Below are 13,223 nucleotides of genomic sequence, written 5' to 3'. Positions count from 1 at the left end.
CTAGGTATTTCCATTCCCATTCCCTACCACCACCACACCACCACATCACCACCTTCATACCTACCCAACCACCGGAAAACCCAACCACCGTCCTAACTGACCCTCGCCGCCCCTCCCCCGACCCTCGCCGACCCTCATCGACTCTCCCCTGCACCGGAATCGAATCCTTCGCTGCCCCTTTTCGCACCGGAATCGCACGTCGCTGCCCCTTTCGCACCTCCCTCAACCCTTTTCGCACCTCCCCCAACCCTCATCGGAGGTTGTCGCACCTCAAACGGCGAGGGAGAATAGTTTATAGGGTTTATTCGAGGCTGATGGTGGTTTTTCGAGGTTGAGGGAGGGTTTGCGAGGGGCAGGGATGACCGGCGAAGGGAGGCGAAGGGGGAGGGAGGTGCGGCGAGTGGTTTGGTGGCTGGAAACGGTGGAGAATGAAGGTTTGAGGTGGATGTGTGGTGGTGGTGTGGTGGTGGGACTGGTGGCCCTCATTCCCTTTGTTTTTAAGACCAAACAACATAGAAAATTTTAGGTATTTTCATTTCATTCCTTGTCTTTCCCTTTGTTAATTCCATTCCGATTACCCCTCGCGAACCAAACGGCCCCTTATACTTCTATTACTCACTCATATTATAGTAAAAAATTAGTGTTCACAAAAAATCTTCAATCTTTTTCTGACAGATCATTCTTACCTTCATTTCACACACAAAAAAAATTCTTCAACAAAGTACGAGAATAATGAGTTTCCCATGGTTATTGGTGTTATATAGGTCACTTCTAAGGCTTTATAGACTTTTGCTAACAAAATCTAAATGTGGAGCTAGCTGTTTTGATGGTACATATTTTAAGGGGTTTGGTTGGTATGTATAGGATTATAGGAATATAGGATGCCTCATGCCTATTGCTATGAAACAAAGATAAGGACATAAATAATGGTATCTGTATTATACTGTAAAACTAAAATAGTGGTCTTGGTCTCTATTGTCTATGGACCACTCCTTTGATGTTAAATGAAAGATCGTGACAATACACATCAATTTACACCACAAAATATAAACTCAGAATTAGAGAATTGGAATGGCTTTAATTATGACATTTTCTGGACAAATATATGCAACAGGTTCTTAAATATTATTTTGTTTGAGTAATGATATTATTCCTTATAGTGCACAAATGTACATTCTAATATCATTCATCTTACCCCTTTTTTGGATTTTTACATAAGAGGATTTTTTTTGTATGTTATTGAATCTCTTAGGGTTTGTTCACATTTACTGAACTGAACTGAGCTGAGCTGAATTGAACAGGCCTTAGAGTACCCTCTTGATTAGCACTCATATTCAATTTGAACCACTAATAACCCGAATTAATACTTAACTCAACCTCAACTCCCAAAATGTTTAATCACCCAAGTCTCCTAAACCTTTAACCACTATTGTTGTCACCTCATGCCTATCCTAAACCCCCTTTCGCACCTTCATCCCCAACCCCCAACCCTGACTCTCCTTCGTTTCTCCTATGCTTCTCTCCTATGTAAATTTTAGGTCCTTAACCAAGATCCAAAAGCTTTCACTTGTAGCAAATATATGAATTAAGCAAATTTCTTCTTGCATTATCACTTAGTTGGATTTCCAGCGTGCTTGTCATCACCTACTGCCACCGCGTGCGGTGATCCTCCCATCCCTCGTATCAAGCTCTGGGTCGCTCATGGTTTCTTCATTCGAATTCTCATTTGTCATGAGTTATCCACATCCTCATGGATATTCATTTTTGCTCTGTTCTTCATAGGCATTCCTCAGAGGGGAATAAATCCTAACGAATTTTAAGACCTTTAGATTTGTGTACCTATATATTTTTTTTTACAGGTTCAGCAGCACCATTAAACTAGTCTCATTAAAAGCATGTTCTGCATATTAATAAAATCTTCTCAAAGACTTTAAAATGTTTAAATTCCTATTCTGAACTTAATATAACTGTAACAAAAGGAATAGCAAAGTCAGTAGAAACAAAAATCCCACGACATTGATTTGTTATCAAGACTTGAAACTCAACAACTCAGTTTTCACCACTGCAAAGTGATATTTAACGCAAGTCAATATAGCATTCAGCAAAATACACCAAAGAAAAAAGACTACAGACGCAGGAGAAAGAAATACTTATTCTATTTATTATATTTTCATTAAGACATTACAAGATGATTTTATCACAGCTACGCCTTGTAAAGACAGGCAGGACAAACTGTTTCACAACAATACACAACTACCTCAAGCCGGTTGCATTACAAGATTTACTCCCCCCGGATACAACCCTAATGACAATTTTATGTTTTGATGAAAACCTATAAATAATTTTATTCTGTTATCCATCAAGGACAAGGCGATAACTGGCTCATAAAAGCTACATAAAACCAAATCACAATGATACAGGGGCCTTGGCCATATTAATTGCACACCACACAACAAGACCCTGCTGCAGGGCACTCACTATCAATACATAAATAATAAGTCACCTACTTCCGAAGAAGACACGTTTCAGGCTAGGATATACAGCCCGAAATTTGTTCGCAGCTGCTGAAGAGAACTGTTGTAACAAGAAACGCAAAGCAAAACCATTAATAAAAAACAAAGATTCAAACTAGTAATTCTGGGTTATAAATTCCAACAAGATTGGGAGCTAACCTTGGGGCAAAAGCGAACATCAAGAGTTTCCAAAATGCTACATCCAGATATTGCAGATTCCACAGTATCTTCGTCAATATTACAGGACTAAAGCACATCCAACATGCCCCCAAACAATTCCAAAACAATCAAGGAAAAAATATTAGTATAAAACCATAAATATGAATTAAATAAATAAATAACACGAAAAGTGATTGCACTATAGACAATACAGAATAAGCAATAAAATGACTTTGGCTGAGATTTTTACCTGGAGAAATAAGCTAGTCAATTTTGGACAATCCAGCTTCAAAATTTCCAGGGAGCAACAGTTACTGAAGAATGATAGCAGGCAAAGGATTTTGCAGAATTAAATGCCAACCAAAGACGAATTAACAAAAAAATTAAAAAATAAAAACATAACAAGTCCATACCTCAAATTAAGGAAGCATAAATTGGAACAAGCAACATCAACCTCCTTTAAATTCAACGAAAGGGAAAGGTTTAATGACGACAGATGGATACACTGGGCTATAGATGGAATATGAACTCTTTTAATATTTGGACACCCAACACAATTAAGATTCTCAAGTGAGCGATGAGGCAGCTCAACGGGCATGTTTGTATGTCGATCTGATGGCAGGGCAGTAGCCTGATAGATTGAGAGCTTTGTGAATCCCCAATCAAGATCATGCATATTTTTGCAGCCATTTAGACTCACATGGGTCAAATGTGTGCAGTGGGCTAGCAGCTCCTCAATGGCAGATTGGCAAAGTGTCCCATACGACAAGTCCAGCTCACGTAACGCGGGCAGCACGCCCTCTTTATACAAAGCCTCCAGTGATGAATCATCCAGATATTTGCATGCTTGCAGCTTCAAGACCTACATCAAACATAAAAGGGAGTGGGATACTATAAAAGATTCTTGTCACCAATAAGTGTTTAATTAACTTTTCAGAGAAGAGATGTGGTTTAATCCTAGTACAGTAGTACCACAAATAGCAATCTTTTCAAATATAAAATGATATAACAAGCCTACTGCTTCACACTCCATCTCAAATATAGTGACTATATAAGAGGTCAAACAAGTACAATATTAGTAATCTAGCAAACTTTAATAGATATAATAACCATGTATGACATATACAACTACTGTTCTATATATTCACATAAATCTAAATATAAAATGTCTAGAAAATAATTATGGCATAATCATCATTTTCAATAATTTCCTATTATATAAACTCTACTACCGAATGTTCAAATCACTTTCCATTTTGAGCCATTTCAAAAAGTTGACTCACTTCCACTTCATTCCTTTTATGGAAACCCTCTTTTACCATCTTACGGTCTTACCCCTCCTACCCCACAGTATTTACACTTTTACACACTTTATCCAATTTTTTTCACATCCACCACTCTTTACCATATCTCTCTTACTTAGTTTACATTCTTCTTACACCCACTCACTTTTTGCGTGCATTCTTAGAAACAAGAATCTACAATAAGCAAGTCACACTATCGGGAACAGACGGTTTACATATCGATAAAAAGAAGATAAAAAAAATTGCAAAAAGACTGAAAACTATAGGAAAGACAAAGGAAGCATTGTAAAATACGTGCCGCCACCACCACCACCACAACAACAACAGCAATAAAGCAACTTCATAATAAAAGCCAAGGTATGGCAAGCAAAATTCCATGCACCAGTAAGTCCCAGATCTAAAATATAGATTGCTAAGTTGACAGATCAGTTTGCATCCAAATATTTTTAGCTTTCCTTTCATGATTTCTCCCTTTTCAAGAAGATACTGGAAGAGCTGTAACCTTCATTGGGTGGGTAGGCTGCTTGGTGTTACAAGATAAAGCAACATAATTCTCATGCAAATGGATGACTATACCACTACGTTATAAAGCAGCAATGAAAGAACCAGGCAAGATATATAACTACACATCATACATATCTTTTTGTCTGCATACGGCAACTACAAAATAGAGTACAAGAGCAAAATTCTCATAATTTATGCTTGAAAAATTTACCGTAAGCCATGAGCAGGAGCTGAAAACTGGTTGCAAATCCATCAAGAAAGTGTAGGACAAATCAAGATAAGTTAGATTTTTAAGCCAACTTAGAGATGATAGCCCATCAGAGCCAATAGAGGGACAAGACATCAAAATCAATTTTTCAATTAAAGGACAAGAAGCAGTTGTTGCAGATAAGCAATCATCTTTGAGCTGGCTGCAAATACAAAGTTATGAAAGTTAGATACAGTTTCCTATAGTGACAAACTTCAAACTTAAGTTTGTTTGAATCACCTGCAAAAGGATGCGTCAAGGGATGTTAAAAGGGGGCAATTGATTGAGGCTTCAGATAATACACCACATCCTTTCAACTCAAGACCAACCATTTGAGGTGCTTCAATATGAAGAGCACTCAGTTTTGGACAAATGCCCAGGTTAAGAGATTGCATACCAACCTGCACAAAACTTGTTATTAACTCACATCTTCATTAAAAAAAAAAAAAAAAAAAAAAAAAAAAAAAACCCCAAATGCTAGACAAAAATGTTTAATTTGTACATTGTAATGTTTGCTATAACTTTACGTAAACTAGCAAGCAGCACAAAACAGGTTGTCCTGGCCTAGATTATTTTGTATCTGTCACAGGAACATGCACATACTTTCAAGAAAGATATGATACATGATAAGAGAATATTAGTTGAATCGGACCCAATAAAATAAACCAAATACAATAACTATGACTCCCTCTGATGTCAAATTATTGCCCATTTTGGCTTGGACACAAGTATATAGAGTGAATAGTAGGATATTGCAGGCTTTTTTGGTATATATTGTAAAATAAGAACAAAAATTTGATCGAGTGAGAAAGTATTGGTGGAGGGCACATCACATAAGATATGACCAAAGAAAGTGAGTGAGGCAGTGCTGAGGACAAAATTGCATGCATGGATTGGATGATTTGGAGAGGTAAAATTATTAATTAAAGATAAAAGGGCTATTGAGGGAGAAACACTGGAATATAACAGCTAGTAAACAATTAACATAACATATCCCAATTTTGTGTGTATATGTATAACCATTACAAAATCAAATGAAAAGCTCATACTTCAAACCAGAGAAAGGCTACACTCACGGCCAAGGAAAATTTTACTCCTTCCATCCAATTTTAGACAATTGGGTTAATGAACAAATGTTTAGGGTAAAATATAGGTAGAGCATGAGATAGTTAAAATATTTGAAGGTAGTTGATGGGAAAACTAATGTACTTAGAGAGAGCAAAAACAAGCATCAATTAAGGCCTCGTTTAGTTGCATATGGGAATTAAATGCCTATAAGAAATTACAATATATGGGAAATTTTATAGCCTAGGAAATACTAAATTTGTGTTTGGTTGACATCGGAAATCGTATTTCCCATAAATTAGTTTCCTATGTTTTGTTTGGTTAACTTACGTAATACCCATGTATTATTATAACTTGAACTACTTTCCCAAAATTTTGAGGACAATAATGTAATTTCACCCAAAATACATGTGGGAAGTTTGAGTGACCAAGGTAGGATGTGACAAAATTAATTCCCATATTTTGGAGGACTTCCAAATTCCTTAGGAATTTCCAACTCCTACATTTTTGCTAACGAAACAAATACTCTTAAAACACATTCCCCATATATTTGTATTTCCCCCATTATTGGAGTGCAACCAAACAAGGCCTAAGATTTGTGCCCAATAAGGTATGTTGAGAAATAAAGAGGTGAAAAGCTATTGAGACCTCAATATCAAGGAAATGAAAACAAAAATAATTAAGAGGTAAAGGAAGTAGATATATAAAACTTTATATACTACAGAACTACAGACTACCGAGTAACCAATGCATCAGAAAACCACTCACCGGAACAAATGATGCTATTTCAAGATGATCACACCCATCTAAGCGAACTTGCTCAAGACACGGACATTCGAGATTTAGAGCTGTGATGGCACGGCAACCAGCCAGTGAAAGGCTGACAAGAGACTTACTACGCAGTCCAACAGCTGTCAGACTCTGGAAAGAAAAGGTAAAAGAAAATCAGTAAGAGAGTCACCAGCTGACTATTAAACCCAGAGAATAATTATTCCAGAAAGAGTATGTAAATGCACAAACAACCCACGCGCGCGCGCGCACACGCAGGGGTCATTATACTGACACAAGACATCCAGATTAATGCATTTTCATTTTCCCCAGAGTAATAGCAGACTTCTTAACTTAAGAAGCACAAAAGGGGGGACTGAATTAGGAGAAAGAGAGGAGGGGGGGAGGGGGGGGGGGGATTATTAAAAAAAAAAACCAAAACAAATCTGTTTTGTCCAACTTGCATTCTGCCTTTAAACAACAGAAATCATCGTTTATAGATATAAAAAATAAATAAATAAATAACAATTTGTAAAAAAAGGCACTATACGGCTTTTTCAAACAGAGGACACTGCTCCATTTCGGTGTACTGAAAATTTACAGCCAAATCGCACATATGATAAATACAGTTCACAAAATAGCATGACGAGATACATTTATGCAAAGAAGCACTATAGCACTTGAAAGCAGAACTCAACACATAATATATCACACACTAAACTAGGACGATGCTGGCATTTACTCAAATAATTCTGTCTAATCCTAGATGATAGCCACTAAGAATCAAGAATTCACTTCAAGCAACAAAATTTTACCACTTCCGACAAACAACAGGCAGCATCAACCATTAGGTAGGCAACAAAACAGTACACCATAGAGTCCTACAATAGTAGAAAAAATGAAAAAATTTCCTTCAAGATAACAGCAGACATGAGAAGCATAATTCGTATCAGAGGAACTCAAACACAGACCTCACAGTTATCAAGAACCAAGGATTTCAGCATTGGGCATCCACCTCCATCACTGAAGACATCACACACTGAATTTGTCAAAGCCTCACAGTCAGAAAGGTCCACTTCTTCAAGATATTGGCAATGCAATGACAGAGAATTCAAGCTTTCTTGTTTATGCAATGCTAATTTCTGCATGATCAGTATAAAATATTCAGATGAATTCACAATTACAAAGGCATATCTGCTGAATAACTGATTCATGCTTCCAAATTACAACAACAAAAAGAAAAGATATCTTTAGTAATTCAAAATGACATACTTTCAGAGCATTTGAAGTGATACTAATACGGTGAAGCGCAGGACAATTAGATAAATTCAGAGATGACAGCATAAGGCATCTTAGATTCAAGTCTACAAATCTGCAAAAGAAAAAGAAGCAGAAATTTGTTAACCTATATGGACTAGGAAGATGATCAGAACCATTCCACAGATTAAAAAAGCATACTTGCGACAATGCACCAGACTTAGGTTACTCAAGTGAGGAAGCTCTAAAGAAACAGAGGTCAATAAATGGCAAAAGTCAAGCCCCAACACCTACAATATGCAAAAATCATAAATAAGTGATTACTAGTCCAAAAAAAAAAAAAAAAAATAAATAAATAAATAAAAAACCCAGATAAAGTTAATACAGTAAAAAGAAACCAAAAGGATCCTGATTCCTGACCTCCAACATGTTACTGAAAGCTATGGCAGTCATTGACGCAGAAGTTATCCCCTCACAACTCTCAAGCTTCAGAACAGTTAGCAATGGCATTTTCACAGCCTACGAGACAGAAAAGAGATGTCATTTGATATATATCATTAAAAAAAACTATGTGTGCACAAAATTTAGGGAGAAGAATATTTTCAATAAAGCTAACCTCAAGAGAGATGTTGGGACAATATGAAGCATTAAGTTCGCGAAGATTTGCACAAGCTTGAGCTATTTCACGAAGTGATTCATCACTAACGCATGAGCAACATGACATGTCCAGAGTCTCTAAAAGGGGGCATGACGTGACAGCAGAACGGATTGCTGCATCTGGAAGCTTGTGGCAAGAGCCGATATCCAGATTATTCAAAAGAGGGCAGTTAAGCACCACATGAGCCATGTTACTACGCTTCAAAGATAAAGTACTAAGCTGGGGGCACCTGCACAGTACAATGTCTATCAGCAAGTAAACACGGGTAATTTATTTGTTCTTAAAAAATTGAAATAAAAATATATGAAAATAATGACATGTGATTGCCCACCTCACTGATACACGCAGTACACGGCATTTTGTAACTTGAAGATGTTGCAACCTGTCATGATTGATTGATATTTCTTGTACACCATTTCCAAGAGCAGCATCACAAACAATCAACTTCTTAAGCAAGGGACAATCAGAAAGAGCATGAAAAAATGATTCCCCAAGTTGTCCTTTACCCAAAGTTAAAGCTTCGAGATTTCTGGAAAAAAAAAAAGGAATAAATAGGATACATGAACCTTGGAACTAAAACTATACTTCTAATAGAAAGCATAAAGATTTGAGAATCTTGAGACAATGTACCTCAACAAAGAAACTGCTCTCATGACAAGTGTGTGCATATCAGGATTACCACAAAGATTCACTTCAGTAGCCCTTGGATACCGATGACAAATATCTTCCACTACAGAGAGAAAAACCAACAAAAAAATTCATAGTTGACTCAAAAATTAACATAAACCAACCATAAAAGCTGCAAACACAAGAAAGTAAACAAGAAGGCAAAGTGTTTAAAGACGACTGTTAAGTTCTAAAACTTCTGTAGCATCTGCTTTACACATGTTGTACACAGTTAAATAAGGTTTCATAACATTTTAATCAACTGCCCAACGGCGAATCTCATGAGATATGACCTTATCCTGGATAAAATACTCCAAACAAGAGATGGCTTTTTACACCAAGATGACTCTACAGCCTCAAAATATGACATTGACTGGAGCCATGACCTGCACAGTTGTCATGCAAGCTCAAGCATACATAATTCCAAACTTGTATATCCAAAGGTCTAAGTTGAAATATCTCGCAAACATCACTAACATTACAATCTACAAGTATCAAGGCCCTAATTTTAAGTATATTATTGACCTATAAACCATGTACACCAAAAGAAAATGTTGAAGGTTAAGATTTCAGCACCCATCCTTCAAAAAAAATAATTATGGCATCATTTAAGGAGAGAAGCAGGATCCCAGTACCCAGGTTAATTTTATCTTTCAAGCAAAATTGAAGTCCCAAGGAACATATAGTCCAATAACAGTATGAAAAAACAACTGGTGAGGGAAAAATTACAGAGAGATGGGCAGAGAAGAGGCCAGGCAGAAGCAGAAATAAAATACACAAACCAGCAGCTTCTTATATCAAAGACCAAAAATTTCACACAATAATAATTAAGATTACCTAATTCACAAACCGAGAAAGATATCCTTCTCAATCATCCATTCAATAATAATACAGAACCTAGACACAACATAGACTGACATTCATGATATTCCATATAAACAGGCACTCGAAGACAAGGCCCGCACAAAATTGTTTCAGCATACACCTCTAGCACAGTTTCGTAAACTCGTAATTCAATTGAAGAGTACAGATTTTAATAGCGTATTACTAAGTTCAATTTTTGCTACGGATATATCTGAAAAAATATATAAATAAATAAAAACACTTGATTCTTGTAAAAGAAGAACTCACATTGTGCTACAGATATGTTTCTGTTTTCAAAATCCAATGAACGCCAAAAATCTTCATGGGCACTGGCAGCTCGCCACTGCTTGCAAACCATTGCAGCAATGCAGAGATGTGCATGGCCTAGGAAAGAAAATACCTGAGAGCGCATGGAGAAGCAATTAAAATTAAGTCAGAAGATCATAAGTAAGACGCATTACAAATTTACAATGATCAAACTAAATTACAACACTCTGATGTCTCTCTAAAAGTCATAAGGCTCCCACTTGCCATGTGATGTACTATGTTAATCAAAATTGGTTACAAGTGACAGAGACGAGTACATGCCCAAATGTCCAACAAAGTTGTTTTATGAAACTTTTGCATGAGTTTGGGCAAAAACAAAGTATCTTAGTGTCATATCAGTGTCCAAGTATCCAACATAGGTACTTGAGATAAAATGAAGAGTAAGAGTAACTCGAGGGAATATGACGGGGTTTACGGTACAACCCTGATAATGTAAGTGCAGATCAGCAGCTTCCAATAAACCCTCAGCAAAAAAGACAAACTAACTACTCTACAGCTAATAAAAAAAATGGTACCAAGACGCGACACTTGATTCAGATGATTATGTTCGACTGCCTAAAAAATGATTAAAAAAAATATCTAAAGACATCAAGGAAAAGTTAAATCAATAATTTTACCATATGCAATAAATCATCTGAAAGATCCAGCGGGATCCCCATACCGTCCATATCTGAAGTATCAATAGTGCCCTCAATAATGTCTCCATCTTTATTATAGCTTACAATATTTACATATTCATCCATTGAAGGCATTAGGTCTCGAATCTTATTCAATGTCATTGCATAAACAGAAGAATTTGAAGAGGCTTGGTAGCTCCTTATTGCATCTACGAAGTTATTATCAGTACATGAAGGTGCATCTCTTGAGCAACTGGTTTCTCTGGACAAACAGTATCCAACAAAGACATCAAAAATCAGTTACAATAGCACCTTGACAGTTGGCAGTAAATCCTAATTCTTGAACCATAACAAATAAGATATCAACATCTAGTTAAACAAGAGGAAAAATGCAGTAATCAGAGTCAGTATAATAAGTCTTTTCTCCAAAAGCCGGAATTTATGAAAAGAAATTGGGTGAAGAGATGGTATCTAGAGACAAAGGGCTTTGATGTAATCACCAGTTTTTTATTGTATGATTAGTATCATGAAAAAGGCCTAAATTTGATTAATTCAAACAAGAATTTTACATATGATTTTACAAATTACTCTATTGCATCATTGTTACTAGTACATAACTACCCCGAAATTGATAATCCTAGCTCCTCAAGACCCCATCCAAACCCCACATTCCAACTCCCATTGATTCACACATAATAAACAAGCCAAAAGGGGCAGGGTGACAATGTCATCAAAAAAAATTGAAAAACCATTCCTTTCAGTGTAAATTGTAACAACATTAGAGCATAATACAAGAAACTCCGGTAAATATCAAGGAATTCATAATTTACTACTGATCTTGGTTGCATTTTATCACAAACTCACAACATTTCACAGAAATATCCAAGATTGAGTAAGAGCAGGGTGGAAAATAACCCTTACAGCAAATAAGACTCGAGTTTGGCGCGCTTATACTGCAACTCGGTGTAGATATCCGCCTTTCGTGGTAGCGTAAACGAATCAGTTACATCAACTTGTAAAGATGGGGCAGAATCATTCAGAGACGGCAAAGGCCGACTACTACTACCACCAATCGAAAGCTCCAACGACTCGAAATCACTCTTTTCTCTCTCAACAACAAAACCCCCAAGATCTCTCTTTGAACCACCACCCTTTAATCCCTCTTCACTCTTCTTATTGCTACTACTACTACAACTACCAGGTAACCCTAAACAAAACCCTAATTCCAAATCCTTCGACAACAATTCTTCTTCTTCTTCTTCTTCTTTGCCTTCTCCTTTCTCTTCTTCTTTAGCCTCTTGTTCTTCTTCCTCACTTTCAACCAATTTTTCACTTTCAATTTTAATCTCACCCTCTCTCGCACTTTCCATTATATCTTCTCTATCGTCGCCGACGAAGCATGGAAGGCAACACCAAAGACTCATACAAACCCTAAACAACAAAAATTCAACCTCCCGAAAAACCCTAGATTATCCGATTTCACCCAATTGCAAAATTGAACTTGAAAACCCTAGAAAATGAGGGATCGATCGAGTGAAATTGACAAGTTTGGGAAGCGAATTGGATGTGAAATTGAAAAATTTACATGGCACGAAGATCGATCTTGGCGCAAAAGCAGAGAAATGAGAGGAATGAAAGAGAGAGAGAAGGGGAAAAAGGAGAGAAGAGAGAGAGAGAGAGAGTAGATCAGATGGAGTTAAAAGGGGGAAAGAAATGAGAGAAAAGAGACACAAATTTGTTTATGTTCACAGAGAAAAGATCGCCTGTTTATGTTCTCAGCAAGACCATTTTCAGTTATTTAGTGCATACTTCACATGTATTTTTACTCTTTAGACTTTACGGTACATGTATGTCCGTATGTGGATGTCGACTAGCTTTAGCGATTGGATTTTGTCTTGTCGTTTTAATTTTTATCTATTATAACAGTATTTTTTTTTTAAATAAGCCTTTTTTAAAAAAATGAATTGATTATTACATGCAATTTTTTTTAAAAAATAAAAACGGTTTGATTAGGATAAAATAATTTTTGAATAAGGTATTGTATATTTTTTTGAAATTATATATAGATGGCATTATTATATTGGTATAAATTAAAATTGAGCGCGTAAGATAATTAGAATGATGAAAGTGGTATACTGTATAAAAATAATGTGAGGCAATATTTTGAGATAAACAAGACAAACAAGTACTACGTATTTAGGACATTGTAGATAAATACTCCGTATTAAATATCATTGATAATAATTTTGATTCGAGTAGATGGTTCTAATTAGT

The 13,223-nt window shown here is 36.3% G+C and overlaps 1 protein-coding gene across 1 annotated transcript; it reads right to left on the bottom strand.

Moving 5' to 3' along the window:
- Positions 1 to 2,138: 2,138 nt before the first annotated feature.
- LOC145642036 (F-box/LRR-repeat protein 15-like) lies at positions 2,139 to 12,689 on the bottom strand. The gene is made up of 17 exons (XM_081693107.1): positions 11,871 to 12,689; positions 10,950 to 11,211; positions 10,273 to 10,405; positions 9,106 to 9,205; positions 8,807 to 9,004; positions 8,434 to 8,704; positions 8,238 to 8,336; positions 8,019 to 8,107; positions 7,833 to 7,932; positions 7,532 to 7,702; positions 6,561 to 6,713; positions 4,968 to 5,128; positions 4,692 to 4,890; positions 3,086 to 3,534; positions 2,923 to 2,986; positions 2,673 to 2,759; positions 2,139 to 2,574 (listed from the first exon to the last, which is right to left on the bottom strand). The coding sequence occupies exons 1-17, from the start codon at positions 12,371 to 12,373 to the stop codon at positions 2,500 to 2,502; spliced, it is 3,114 nt and encodes a 1,037-aa protein (XP_081549233.1). The 5' UTR covers positions 12,374 to 12,689; the 3' UTR covers positions 2,139 to 2,499.
- Between the last annotated feature and the right edge of the window lie 534 nt (positions 12,690 to 13,223).

The sequence above is a fragment of the Chenopodium album genome, chromosome 8, assembly GCF_948465745.1.
Source record: "Chenopodium album chromosome 8, dcCheAlbu1.1, whole genome shotgun sequence".
Classification (NCBI taxonomy): Eukaryota; Viridiplantae; Streptophyta; class Magnoliopsida; order Caryophyllales; family Amaranthaceae; genus Chenopodium; species Chenopodium album.
Note: the sequence above shows the minus strand (reverse complement) of the source record. Positions and strands in the feature narration are given on the sequence as shown.

Bases quoted from the DNA above. Each gene is read 5' to 3' on its own strand.
- LOC145642036 (XM_081693107.1), bottom strand. From the start codon at position 12,373: ATGAGTCTTTGGTGTTGCCTTCCATGCTTCGTCGGCGACGATAGAGAA. The intron at 4,891-4,967 runs GTGATTCAAACA...TTGTATTTGCAG, and splicing joins CTTGACGCATCCTTTTGCAG to CCAGCTCAAAGATGATTGCT. The intron at 2,760-2,922 runs GTAAAAATCTCA...GATGTGCTTTAG, and splicing joins TGACTAGCTTATTTCTCCAG to TCCTGTAATATTGACGAAGA.